General features: G+C 35.8%; 2 protein-coding genes across 3 annotated transcripts in view; both read left to right on the forward strand.

The window, feature by feature from the left end:
• Nucleotides 1-1,237: 1,237 nt before the first annotated feature.
• Nucleotides 1,238-4,974, forward strand: LOC146140932 (uncharacterized). Of its 2 annotated transcripts, none has more exons than XM_083392966.1 (4): nucleotides 1,238-1,362; nucleotides 2,358-2,567; nucleotides 2,829-3,134; nucleotides 4,676-4,974. In XM_083392966.1, exons 1-4 carry the CDS (start codon nucleotides 1,317-1,319, stop codon nucleotides 4,678-4,680), a joined length of 567 nt encoding a protein of 188 aa, XP_083249092.1. In that variant the 5' UTR covers nucleotides 1,238-1,316; the 3' UTR covers nucleotides 4,681-4,974. The 2 variants fall into 2 exon arrangements, with proteins under 2 accessions (XP_083249092.1, XP_083249091.1); XM_083392965.1 differs by lacking the exon at nucleotides 4,676-4,974 and adding an exon at nucleotides 3,204-3,291.
• Nucleotides 4,975-8,057: 3,083 nt separating this feature from the next.
• Nucleotides 8,058-12,705, forward strand: part of LOC146140933 (symplekin-like) — a 48,096-nt gene continuing 43,448 nt past the window's right edge. Inside the window, exons 1-6 of the mRNA XM_083391102.1 lie at nucleotides 8,058-8,225; nucleotides 8,886-9,082; nucleotides 9,320-9,446; nucleotides 9,971-10,090; nucleotides 10,468-10,673; nucleotides 11,291-11,388. Of these exons, the coding sequence (XP_083247228.1) occupies nucleotides 8,100-8,225; nucleotides 8,886-9,082; nucleotides 9,320-9,446; nucleotides 9,971-10,090; nucleotides 10,468-10,673; nucleotides 11,291-11,388 (874 nt within the window). The 5' untranslated portion in view covers nucleotides 8,058-8,099. The remainder of the gene's footprint in view (nucleotides 8,226-8,885; nucleotides 9,083-9,319; nucleotides 9,447-9,970; nucleotides 10,091-10,467; nucleotides 10,674-11,290; nucleotides 11,389-12,705) is intronic.

A 12,705-nucleotide genomic window follows, 5' to 3' on the forward strand; every position in this document is an offset into this window, starting at 1 on the left:
GCCTCTTACAAATTAGACTCATTTCAAATACTTTTTGACTATTTTACGTGGGTAAATGCGAAAAATTTTCACTCTTCGCGCTAATGATTTTATACACCCGCTTTGTTTACCTCTTGATACTGTTTTTAAACAAGACCAGCGCTTCTTTACCATTTGGCTGTTGAAAGCTGCCCAAGTGCGTCGCGGACAAACGGAAAACGTATTCAAAAATATTGGAAAAATATTTTTTAACTATTTTTTTTTTTTTTGAAAATGTAATAGAAACTCGCAAGAAATTTTAAAGAAATAGCAGTATACCAAAAAAATTGCGCTCGCTCCGCTCGACACCTGCGCCCGGACTTAATCTAGTGAACTCGATTACCTATTAAACTTAACGTGTTTCCTCAAAGTGGTTTTATTTCACTTTTCATTAGTCGATGACGAGGTGTGTGCTCGAATTTTAAACCAAGCAAACGCTTTTTTCGCGTTTTACGCCAACACTTTACTGCCTCCTTACATGTCACGTTTTTAAGTGCAAAAAAAATCCATAGGCCGCCGGATTCGCAGTTGTTGTAACATTTGAATTAGGCTACACAAATGTTAGTTAACATTTTGTGCGGCCCGCAGAGATCTTTGAGTTAGTATTTTGGCCCACGACTACAAAAAGGTTGCCGACCCCGGCGCTAAATAGTGATTGGGAGGTAACAAAATAAAGGTTTTCTGGCTGTTTTAATGCACTTAGGCTACTCGCACTGCATGCGGATGTTGCCCACAGTTTATAAAATAATAATAACCAAGCGTTGCTAAAGTCGCCACAGTTAAGGATAGGGATTTCAAATTAAGGTATCCACCAAATAAATATAGACTCGGTATTGCAACAAGGAAGGAGCCTATATAGTCCGCTAAGCTTATCCATTATCCAAAGCCTATTTAAAACCGGTTGCAAAGCCTATGCAAAGTCTATACAAAGCCTATACAAAGCCTATGTAAAGCCTATGCAAAGTCTATATAAAGCCTATGCAAAGCCTATGCAAAGCCTATGCAAAGTCTATGCAAAGCCTATTGAAAGCTTATCAGGTCAGGGAAAAGTCGAAATAAGGAATGTATAAGGTTGGCAAGCATTATTGCTTGAGATTTGAGAATATTAAAGCCCATATAGATGTAGGTAGGTCCAGTATTTTTTAAAGAAGTATTCGAAACGTTTAATTAAAGTTAGCTAATTGTTGTATTACCTTTTATATTCATTCTTCTTTCAAACAGATCAAGTGTATTCCACAATTATACTTTAACGCTTTCAGGTCGAACATTTATAAAACGCAACACGGTTGTAGTTTACAATGCTTTTCCATCCATCTGCAAGCACTGTGTGGATACTGCTTTCAGGTGAGTGCTCTTAACAGGTTAGAGTGGGATTATTGGCTTATATTAATATTCAAAAGCGAACAAAACCAGTGAAAACACGTTGCACAATATGCACGGTGACCCGAATCTGCTGTAATACCCCATTTTAACCAGGACTGCGGAGTCGGAGTCGGACTCGGGACTCGACGGAGCCAGTTTGTTTTGCCGGAGTCGGACTTGGGACTCGGGACTCGAGTAAGACCGCGTAAAACTACCCGATTCCCGAGTCCGACGTGCGCATGCGCAGTATCAAATTTTAAAACTGTTAAGGCGGCAAAATGTAAGTTGTAAAAGTGTTACAGCAAATGTGAAATATTTTTAAACCATGTAATGTGGGTGGATCAATTATCACACCAATATGAGTGGATTGCAGAAAATCCACCTCAATTTAGTTGAGTAAATTGGTAAAATACAGGATGTAGAGTCAGAGCTGGCCCCGGGACTCGACAAAATCTTACATTTGGCCGGAGTCCGACTCGGTACTCGGGTGTATATTTTTGGCCAGAGTCGGACTCGGGACTCGGGTGTATATTTTTGGCCGGAGTCGGACTCGGGTTGTTTTTAACCGACTCCGCATCCCTGGTTTTAACTAGAGCTTTTTCTCGTTTCTCGGCTCTAGTAAAGGCAGACACCATTGTTATTGGCGCAAATTAAAATTATGGCAGTATAAAATATAAATCGTTATGCTGCAAATATTGTACAAACCTTTTGCAAATGATATATCAATAAGAAAAATTTAAACAGTTTCTTAAAACTATTATACCACTATAAACTATCCCAGCACACATAGCGTAGAAAATAGATTCAGTTGTCAAATCATACAGTCAATTGATCTAACAAAAGGCAACGAAGGTGCGTTCGGTTTATTTATCCATTTTATCGTATATTGTTGAAAATAAAAGCTTTCAAAACCAAATTACTATTTATTTTAAACTAAGCAGAAATACACTAATGATTTAACAGCAGCTATTTTTCAGCTATGGCAATATCAGGCGTTCTGGCCCAATGTCCAGCAGCAAGAAATAGAAAGTTCGGATTCGTAAAGTATTATTTCGGAGGTGTATTTGACCGTAACCAAGAGGTGTGTGACTGGAAATTCGACACGGCAAGAAGCGACGTGGTGTTTGCAATGCAACTAAGCAACTACTATGGGGATGCGGTTGTCAATTCATTTACAGCACCAGATGGTCAGTATGTTCTGCAAAAGCATAACTGCACTAACGTCAGTCTTGTAAACAGTTCATTTTGAAGTGAAGTTTTTGAGAAATCTAGCTCAGAACCAACCTTAATAAATCTAACCATGCCAAAATACTGCAGTTTGCGAATCAACCAAATAAGTTTTGCGAATCAACCAAAAAATCAACCAAAGGGCAACCCAATTTTGGTTAGCGAGATTAAGAAACAGTTATCTGCGGTATTGCAAGTAACGCTTAAAATGTATTTTACAGGTAAAGAAATATTTTCCAAAGATTACACCGGATGGAGTGAAGGTTGGTGCGGAAGTTACGTGAAACAGAATGCGGGAAATGAGACGACTTGCCGACCTACATGCTATCCGGAAATGTGCAAAAATAAAAGCACTGTAAGCTTGACTTGGCCTCCTCAACTTACAACGAGTGTTACATTGAATGCCACCAGTGAGTCCAAAATTATAGAAATTGTATATGCCTTTCTGGAATGTCCGCCAAAAAACAAGATCACACCTCGACAACAACAGCCAGGTCCCCAACAGATGTTTTACGCAAAAGAAAAAGGTAAGGACTAAACAACAGTTTTTGTACTTGGTAAAGTTGTCTTTCAAGTTTGTTATTTTGTCTATATAGATGCACTTGTCAGACTCAATTAAGTCATCCTGGCTCAAGCTCAACAGACCCAGTTCGGATAACCTCGGGTAAAAATGGTTAAAAAGGCAAAAAAAAGTCAAATAACTTTAACCCAGGGCTTCTCAAACTGGGGGTACGCGCACACCCCGGACGCAGGTGTATGAGGGAGAAATTTCAGGAGGTATAGGCGTGCAAGTCACAGTGATTAAAAATAAACCGTTTCTGGAGTTTATGTGACGAACAAGAAAGTCGAGCCCACGCAAAGCACGTCTTTTATGAACCTATATAGTTTTGTTTGCACGACAAACCTTAGATACAGACTGACTAATACCACCATGGAATTGCAAAATTAGTAGCCTACAAATTTGCAATTACTGGCGTCTGAAGAATTACTGTCAAGCAAACCGCCTCATCGCGTAAGGTTCGATTTTCTTCAGATAGTACTGATTTCTCCAAATACATCAAGCATTATTTGATATGTCTTTTTCGGTGTGTTGCAATTGTGCCATTTCCTATTTCAGCAACATGGTAGGTTAATTTTAGCAATTATATTTACCTTGAATTTCACGTATTTTTAACGGTTTACACAACTTTTGTTACATTTTAATTTTTTTGCTTGAAGCCGAAACTGATATATGCGTTCCACCGGTCGTCGTTAAACCCCCAAAACAAGTAGCTGGCGACGCCAAGACACTAATGACGATAATGCAGTATACTTTAGTATACTTTAAGACATGATGCGTTGTAATCAATGTGTTGCTTATACATCCAAATTTCATGTGTCGAGTCAACCCCACGCGTATGTGTCCACCCCAACTTCTTGCAGCGATGTCTGGCCTGTAGCATCCAAGTCTTTGTATTTCGGAATGCATCCTAAAATAAGCTTCTCTAGGTAAATGTCTTTTTTTTTTGAGCAAATGAGACCTTTGAAATCGAATTAAGGGTGCCTTTTCTTCGGTTTACATGCCAATTACAATGTACAGAACAGAAATTACAAAGCATTAACTTTTGGATAATTTTACAATTTAAAAATAGCACAAAAAACAATGCACAAGTCGCAATATAAATGATGAGATACGTTTGTGGTTTAATTGTTTAAAAATATAAATCATGAGACATGTCGCATGGTGGTTTGAGTGTAATGTATAGTTCGTGCTGGTTGCGCGTATGAAACTACGTCACGTGTACACAACAAATGTAATTTTTGAAATCTTTATTTTTGGTGCACCAACAGTGTCACGGTTTTAAACCTGTTCGTGATTGCTTCACTCAAGTAAAGTGATTCATTAGAGGTTTCACATATTCCATGTAGATTTCGACCACGGTCGATCTCCTGTGAAGCAGTTTCGCACCCGTCCCATTTTGTGTTTATTTGTGTATAAGGTGACCGTGAGCAATTTAAAAAATTGCTAGGGGACCGTTGCGTAATTTTTGAACCACTACTTCAACTAACAAAATGATATTTGTTTTAGATTAAACAAAGATTAACAAAAATATCAGCGTCAACATTGAATTACAGCAACCTTTCGGACATCAGCACACAGAACGCTGGATGAGCCAAATCAAGAATTGGTCGACAATGTACTTATCTTCTCATCTAAATGTTGTATAAATATTGTATATACTGTAACAAATACAAGAGCAATTATTATTTTTGTCGACAAACTGTTATGCTCCTGTGTTATGTTAATACCGTGTTCTCCTTTATCAAAGAATACTGGAAACTTTTTGTATAAGACTCTGACTTCGATACGAACGTTAGATCTGACGCTTAAACGTTAGATCTGTACACAGTATAATAACGACTGCCGTTTTACACGGCCTTAATTACGAAGTATTCATCGATCATTTATGGTGGCGGTTAATCTACCGTCGGCGGCATACGCTAAAAACAATACGACCATATAGGAACATATACGACTGAATAAAATGATATGCCTAGAGCAGTGCTATAACCTTTTTTGTATCACGCCCCCGTTGAGTATAATCGCATGCCCTGTGCTTTGCGCCACTCTCCGATTTTAAATAGGCTACTTAAGCAATTCGGCATTTTTTCTTTTAAAAACATAAATAAACTTAAATCGATTTTTAATTTTCATTTGTTTTAAATTGTCTAAGTTTAATTTAGGAGACAGAGACACGACATATTGAAGAAAAACTTGCATATTGCAAGAATGACCAGTTTCTTATACACATGTGTAAAATGGAAAGTATTGGAGAGTATAAAAGCAGAATTACCACCAAACGTAACATTAAACCAATAAAATCAGTAAATCACTACAAAAAGTTAAATTTTGGAGTGAAGCTCGGGCACCCCTAAGAATTGGTTGGCACCCCCTGGCTTTTTGCATATAAAACAATTTGCTTGCTATATGTTACGTTTGCGCTGTTGTTTTAGTTTAGTTGTTGCTCATAAACAAATGAGTTTACCAAATTTCATAGTTTAACTTTTAATTTTCATGACAAGGACGATTATTTTTCTAATGACGTAATTGGGACCAATCACTTATTTTGGGAACACAGCTATTATTAGAGATGTTTTGACAAAAATTGCATTTTGTGTTGAGTCCACATCACTCTATAGGTCACGGGTTCTCAAACTGGGGTCCGCGGTACTTTTGGGGTCCGCGAGACAATTTTCTGGGACCGCGAAGCACCTAACAAAAATCAAATCGAGGCTTCTGAAGAAGAACATTTTTTGTGCAATAAAATTTTCAGGCAACTTACTTTTCCAAACCAAGCTGATTATTATTATCATTAGTTGTTCATTCACGTTATTGCACGTTTTAAGTTGACTTATCCATTGTGACGTCATAGTATTGCTTTGTGCTAACTAGAATTACGTCTTTACAGTTTGCTGCACTCATAGTTGCCATTCTAGATTATTTTAATCTAGATTTAGATGTTTTGAATCTAGATGTAGGGTTATGCAATCTAGATGTTAGATGTTTTTTTAGATTATTATAAAAAAATATTGTATAATCTAAATTAGTGACAGATTCGTTATTGATGATAAATATTTCAGTAATTTCATAAGTTTTTTTTTTGGCAAATTGAAAAAATAATGATGAGATATAAAATCGAAATTTCAGTAACTCGTCATGTTCAGTAAAATGTTTTATAAAGCAGAAATCTTAAATCTAAAGCATCAAGCAAGTCCCTTTATGCAACTTTATACGGCATTAAGCCAACGCCTCAGGCGTTGATTAAGCTTTTAATGTTGATTTTTTGTCCAAAAGTATTAAATATTTTCAAAAATCATTTTTAGATTATTTTTTAGATTTTTCCATAAAAATCTAGATGTTTTTAGATTATTTTTCTGGTAAATCTAGATGATTACTATGAGAAAAAAATGGCAACTATGGCTGCACTGACATTGTGTGGCATACGCCTTTATACGGTCACGGTTTTAAAACTGTTCTTGATTGCTTCACTCAAATAAAGTGATTCGTTTGAAACATAGCCGAGCATATAGCAAGCAAAGTGCATCCGTCTCATTGATACCATTGAAAACAACGTGTTGTTTTGTGTTTTTTGGATATTTTTAAGGGAATGTGAGCGATTAAAAAAATTGCTGGGGGACCGTTCCGTAATTTTTTTAAAAAAGTTTGAGAACCACTGCAGTATAGGTTGTAGCAACTATGGCAACGTGATAAATTTGAAACATTCCATAGCCTATTAAGATTGAAACATTATATAAACATCTACATTAAGGTAGTTTAAGTTCAAACTACGCTATACTTTGAGGGAAGCATGATCTCTTAACTTAATTGATCCCTTTCCCCGTGGTCATTCGGAAGTCTGTAGGCTACGTTTTGCAGTATCGAATGCTATTGGATAAAATGCGAAATGTCGGACATCCAATGTTGCAACTCAGCTATGGTTGATTTTACTAATGACGAAAAATTACTGCCGCTTTACTTTTCCTATACTGAACTGTTATTTTTCTTGATCTACTTTCGGTACAGCTGTCCGTATGAAAAAAGTGAACAAAAATGGCGACAAACAAGTTTAAAATACACCCACAGGTGCAAGTATAGAGTCCTTGTTATTAAAATTGCTTGCATGCTGCGTGTTTCGTTTGCCTCACTCTTATTTTCCATGACTTTCGTCTGCAATCACCATTATTCACAGCTTGACGTGACCAAAACGTTTTAATAATAATTAGGCACCATTGATTCAAACCAAGTCTTCTTTTGAGACGTTTTCAGCTAACACAGGCCGGCAAAAAACGCTTTGAAAAATTGAATCTCGAAACAAAAATTCTAAGTATAATTTTTCATCACTATTTTTTGGGGAAGAGTGTAACTAGAAAATCCATTTTGATCAAAATAATAATTCACCCAAAAATATATGTTGATCAATTATAAATTTTTAAATAAACGTATCAGACAACTAGAGGTCTAACTTTAAAACTAGAGGCCGTTTTTTTTCATTATTAGCCTGGAATTAAAATTTTGAATATTGCACTGGGAGATGTTTGTGCAGCTTAAATTTGCCCAGCTGTAATACAATTATTTCTGACTAAAAAAGAGGTACAATACCAAAAACTGCAAGCGGAAAAGAGTTTTGGGGTTGGGGCATTTAACCATTATTTGCAACTAAATCCCTAACAGTAATTTTCCATGCAATTTATTGCCATCTGGGATAAATCCCCTTCCCCTTATTTGTATTCCAGTACCTTTCAAGTCTAACTTTCTAACCTGGACTAGCCCTTCATAAGTCATTTATTGTTTTACCGTAATAGTTGGTTGACTGATTAAGTAACTCATTTGAACACACACCTAACATCCAACGACTATATTATTTATCAAGGTTAAAAGTAGGCCATTTAAATGGGTATATATATGTACATGTAGTTTAGATAAATAAGTGCGGTTGTTAAACCTTTTGAAAATGGATCCCCGGGTCAAAAAGCAGACTGGGGCAAAAAGACAGAAGGAGCCTTTAAGCACCGTATCTGAAATGCAATTTCAAAATGAAGACGAAGAGACAGAAGAACACTTGTCAACATCTGAAATGGTTTGTTTCCATATTGTATAGGTTGATTCATGCAGGATTGTTTTACACATTTTTTTTCTGAAAATAGGCATACCACTATGTGTTTATCTCTGTGTTTAACAATGATGGATCTGGAGAGCGGATTCAGGGAGTCTAAACAAAATAGTTCAAATGACAATCAAAGCATGTGCATTGTAAAGTTAATGGAGCCACCTTGTTAAACTTATCTTATTTTTATTTTGAAAGAAGCTATTTACTCAGACAGCAAAGTAGTTCAAATCGACATATAATTACTAACAAGTGCTAGCGAAATAGAATGATCCAGTCCAACAGCAGTCAAATACGCACCTCCTGCTTAGGCTATTTAACTGGCTAACAAAGTAATTTAAATCAATTTCGGAATAAATCATGGAAGTTATGCAAAAGCCAGAATTTAAATCTAACCCAAATCAATAAATAATCACGTATTGGTGCAAGTGTAAATAGCTATCCGGTCAAATAGCAACATCCTTTCATTTTTTTAAATGATAAAATAAATCGCCAGTTACAATCACCAGTTACAATCACCGGTATGAAATAAATTGTCATGTAGGAATTGACGTAGGTTTTAATTTTTTACGCAAAAACGTACAGTTGTCTATTATAACTTATATAAGAAATAAATTTATTAACCTGTTTCAGGTTATTGATCTGCTAAACAAGGCATCCATGGCAAAAAAGGATACAATAAAGGTGGAGTACCTCCGTCGAGTTCAGGAACTCGTTATCAACAAAGAACCAGAGCTGCTGGACAATTTTACAGATGAGGTAGTAGCGTTTCAAGCTGATCGTTCATCCGAAGTGCGAAAATTTGTTGTCGGTTTCATGGAGGAAGCATGGTAATGGATCCAACTGAATGTTTACTAAATAATTATGATTTGTCATATTTTTTAATAATTGTGCTGGACTGACTTGAGTATTTATCTTCAGGCTGATAAGTACAATTTTGTGTACCTTCAAATTTTGTAATCTTTTTAAATTGTAAAAGAACCTAATTAATTTGCCAAAATTTTGAGTTTGCGAACTTAATCATTTATTCTTCAAACCTTCTCAATTACCTTTATCCCCTTTTTCAGCAAAAAAGATCAAGATCTATTCTCAAAACTTTTGCTCAACTTTTACATGTTGATGGTCGATGAGAATGTTAACGTCCTCAAGAAAGTCATACAGTCATCAACTCAACTATTTTCCCTTTGCCTTCAGGTTCGTTACTTACCTATTTTATTTTGTATGGCTTCTATGATTTCATGTATCCATATGTTGTTATTTGACCTGGTATATGTAGTAATTTCAATGTGAAAACTTGTTACATTTTTGGCTACTTATAATATTGAATTTTAAAGAAAGTTACTGATTTTTCTTTTTTTAAGTTTCTTTTTATTGCAGTAAGGTTTTATGTTGTTTATATCTTATAATTTGACTTCTAATTCTGTTTTTGGTTATCTAAGCATTGCTATACTAAGTTAAAAAATGCACCGCTCCAAAAAATTTAGCAAGCAAAGTATTAATTTTTAAAGTTTAAAATATGCATGTGGCATCTTCAGTTTTTCTATACAAATCTGTAGTATATAATTGCTTTAACACCTTGCTAGCTGCGAAGTGGTGTGCTTTCAAAGTCTATTAAAACTTTAAAACTTTTATTGTTGGCGTAATATGTTCTATTGGAGGGCAAGATTTGTGGAAAACATACTTGAAGCATTGCAAAGCAATATACCTTTATTTTTTAGTGGGTCAGTACAAGCAAAACGTCTAAGGACTTGCTGGAAGCTAGTTGGAAAACAATGTGCGACATTCAAGACAGTATTGCTAAGATGCTGGACTCCGAAAATGATGGCGTTCGAACACAAGTAAATAATCAATGCAGAGATAGATGGCTATGAATTCTATATTTTACATCTTCTTTTACAAATTGTTTAACTTAAAATCTGTTAACTAAAACTCATTGACTAGACAAGTAGATTGACTATACACAAAATGACTTTCTTTCTCTAGTTTCTTACAGTTGTTTAATTCTTAGGCTCTAAAGTTGGCTTGTTTTTAGGCTTTCTCTTAGTTACCGTAGTATAGTATTTCTTTTTCCCAACTAAACAACTTTATATATTAAGTTTTTTTGCCACTATAAAAGTGTTGCTGACCCTAGTTTATACAAAGCTAAATAAAAAAGTTATGTATCACAAAAAAAACACTGCTGCGCTAAGCTTAATTATCTCATGCTCTTTTTCAGTCAGTCAAGTTTATGGAGAAGGTGGTTCTCACACTATCAGAGAAGCAGCGTCTATCCGAGATGCCCAAAAAAACCGGAAGCTACCTATCGCTTGACCAGCTGGCCCACAACAACAACCCAATACTTAGCAAAAAGGATCTTGGGGCCTTGGGACGGAAAGCTCTTCAGCAAACCCTGGTCTTCATTTCCTCCCCTGCCATATCTAGGTTGGTCAAAAATTAGCATTGTTGTAATGAAATTTAAATAGCTAGGCATCTACCTGAGCTATAGAGCTTGTCCAATCAGGGAATTGGCAAAGTCTTTTTATTTACCTCGAGTCGGGCTCTGGACTCGAGACTCAAATAGGTAACTTAAGACCATTTGTTTCGCAGCAGCAAGCTGGAATAGAGAAGTTCACACACTGTAAGTTGTGAAGGTTTAATACAAAAAGGTGGAATTTTTTTTACACAGCTATATGGGTGGATGGGTTAAATAACATTTCTATAAATTGAATGTTTGTCTGCCTTATTTCGGTTACTTTGATGGGCGGGGTACAGGGCTACAAAGTTTAAGCAGGACTTGGACTTCAGTGGACGTCTCTCTGGTTAGAGTCAGAGATGTGTTTGCTTAGAGTGATTTAGTTTTTTTACCATTGTAATTTGCATTAAGGCGGTAAATATTACTTTGGTTATCGTCGGACTATCTGTACTTTATTGCACAACAACCTTATTTTAAAGTGAAAATATAATATTTTGACACGTCGGAAGACCACCTACAATATAAATTTTCAACATCTGTTGTAACTTTCATGCAGCATAACAGTGCCTTTAATCTGTCATTTCAGTGTTAATCTTATGGCTGCTATGGGAACGCTGACCGTGATTGCTAAGCAACGACCCCAGTTCATGTCAAACGCAGTGGAAGCCTTCGAAATGCTCCACGGTAAGATTACCATTTACCTTTGTAGCAGATTTTCCAGTATGTAAGTTTACCTTTGGCTTACCGACGCATTTTCCACGTGAATTTTTGCCTTAATTTTGTTTACCGTTTTAATGTCACAAACAGCAACCGAGGCGAACCATTTTGTTTTTATTGCCTTTGTCACAAACCTGTTCCATCTTAATTAGAAACCCCGTTAAAAGTGTAAAAGTTCTTTCAGTTTTGTCATATCTCAAATAATATACGCAATGCTCTGTGAAAGTTGCGTCAGACATATGCCGTTATTTATTGAAAACTTGCAAAAAAAAACGCGAAAAATGATCAATGCAAGGCTTTAGAAAAAAGGCACGTTGTAAACTAGTCAAAAATATTGCAAACTTTATGGCTATACTGTATCCTGATTCCTAAAGGCTTTCATTCGGTTTGTATGGCTGCAGTCATTTTAATATTTTGGTTGTCTATGTTCATCGCTTGGTTAAAAATAATAATGACAAATTGGACGAAATACACCTCGACCCAAAAAAACACGAAATGATTATTATTATGAACAAAACTTCCTTACTAACGTTTCCGATACAACAGTGCTTTTGCTTCCAATACGATGCAAAATTGGGTTTAAAAGTAAATTGAGTTATAGTTTGCGATATAACGCATTGATTCGTACGTCGAACGGTAAAGTATCAATAATCATGGTTAATAACTCAAGGTACCAATTCCAGAATCCCCAATCACGAGACATCAGCAAAAATAAATTCTAGTCTAATTGTATGATCCAAGTCTTAAGATTACTTAAACATTGGTCTCTGATTTTAAACAAACCTTGCTTACAACCAATTTAAATAAATCTAACTAGGGATACTAAAAAAAATAATATAGGATCGGTGCCGATACCCGTCGCTAGGTAGTGGTATCGGTACTCATTCGACAGTAGGCTATCGATGCCGGTCCGATATCAAATTACTTTAGAAATTTCAGTCATGATTGGTCAAACGCAGCTATCCTACATTGAAAGTAAATTTACCAAAAAGTAGTATAGGTTGACAAGAGGAGGTGTGGCTAAACTGTTTTAAATTTTAGGAAATTTTAGCCTAACAATCTAAAAAAAGAACTTTTAAAAGTTTGAATTTAATCTGTTTTACTTGTTTGGGCTTAGTAATATTGACCTCATTTGTATAGGATAGGATCGCGATACTTTTTGCCCAAAATATCGGGTATCGCTATTAAAACAAAATTGAGTATCAGACATCCACAAATGACGTCATTTGGTATCGAACAGATCGCGATACTTTTTGTCCAAAAATATCGGGCAGAGCTATCGGC

Source organism: Ascidiella aspersa, chromosome 6, assembly GCF_963924565.1.
Source record: "Ascidiella aspersa chromosome 6, kaAscAspe10.2, whole genome shotgun sequence".
Classification (NCBI taxonomy): domain Eukaryota; kingdom Metazoa; phylum Chordata; class Ascidiacea; order Phlebobranchia; family Ascidiidae; genus Ascidiella; species Ascidiella aspersa.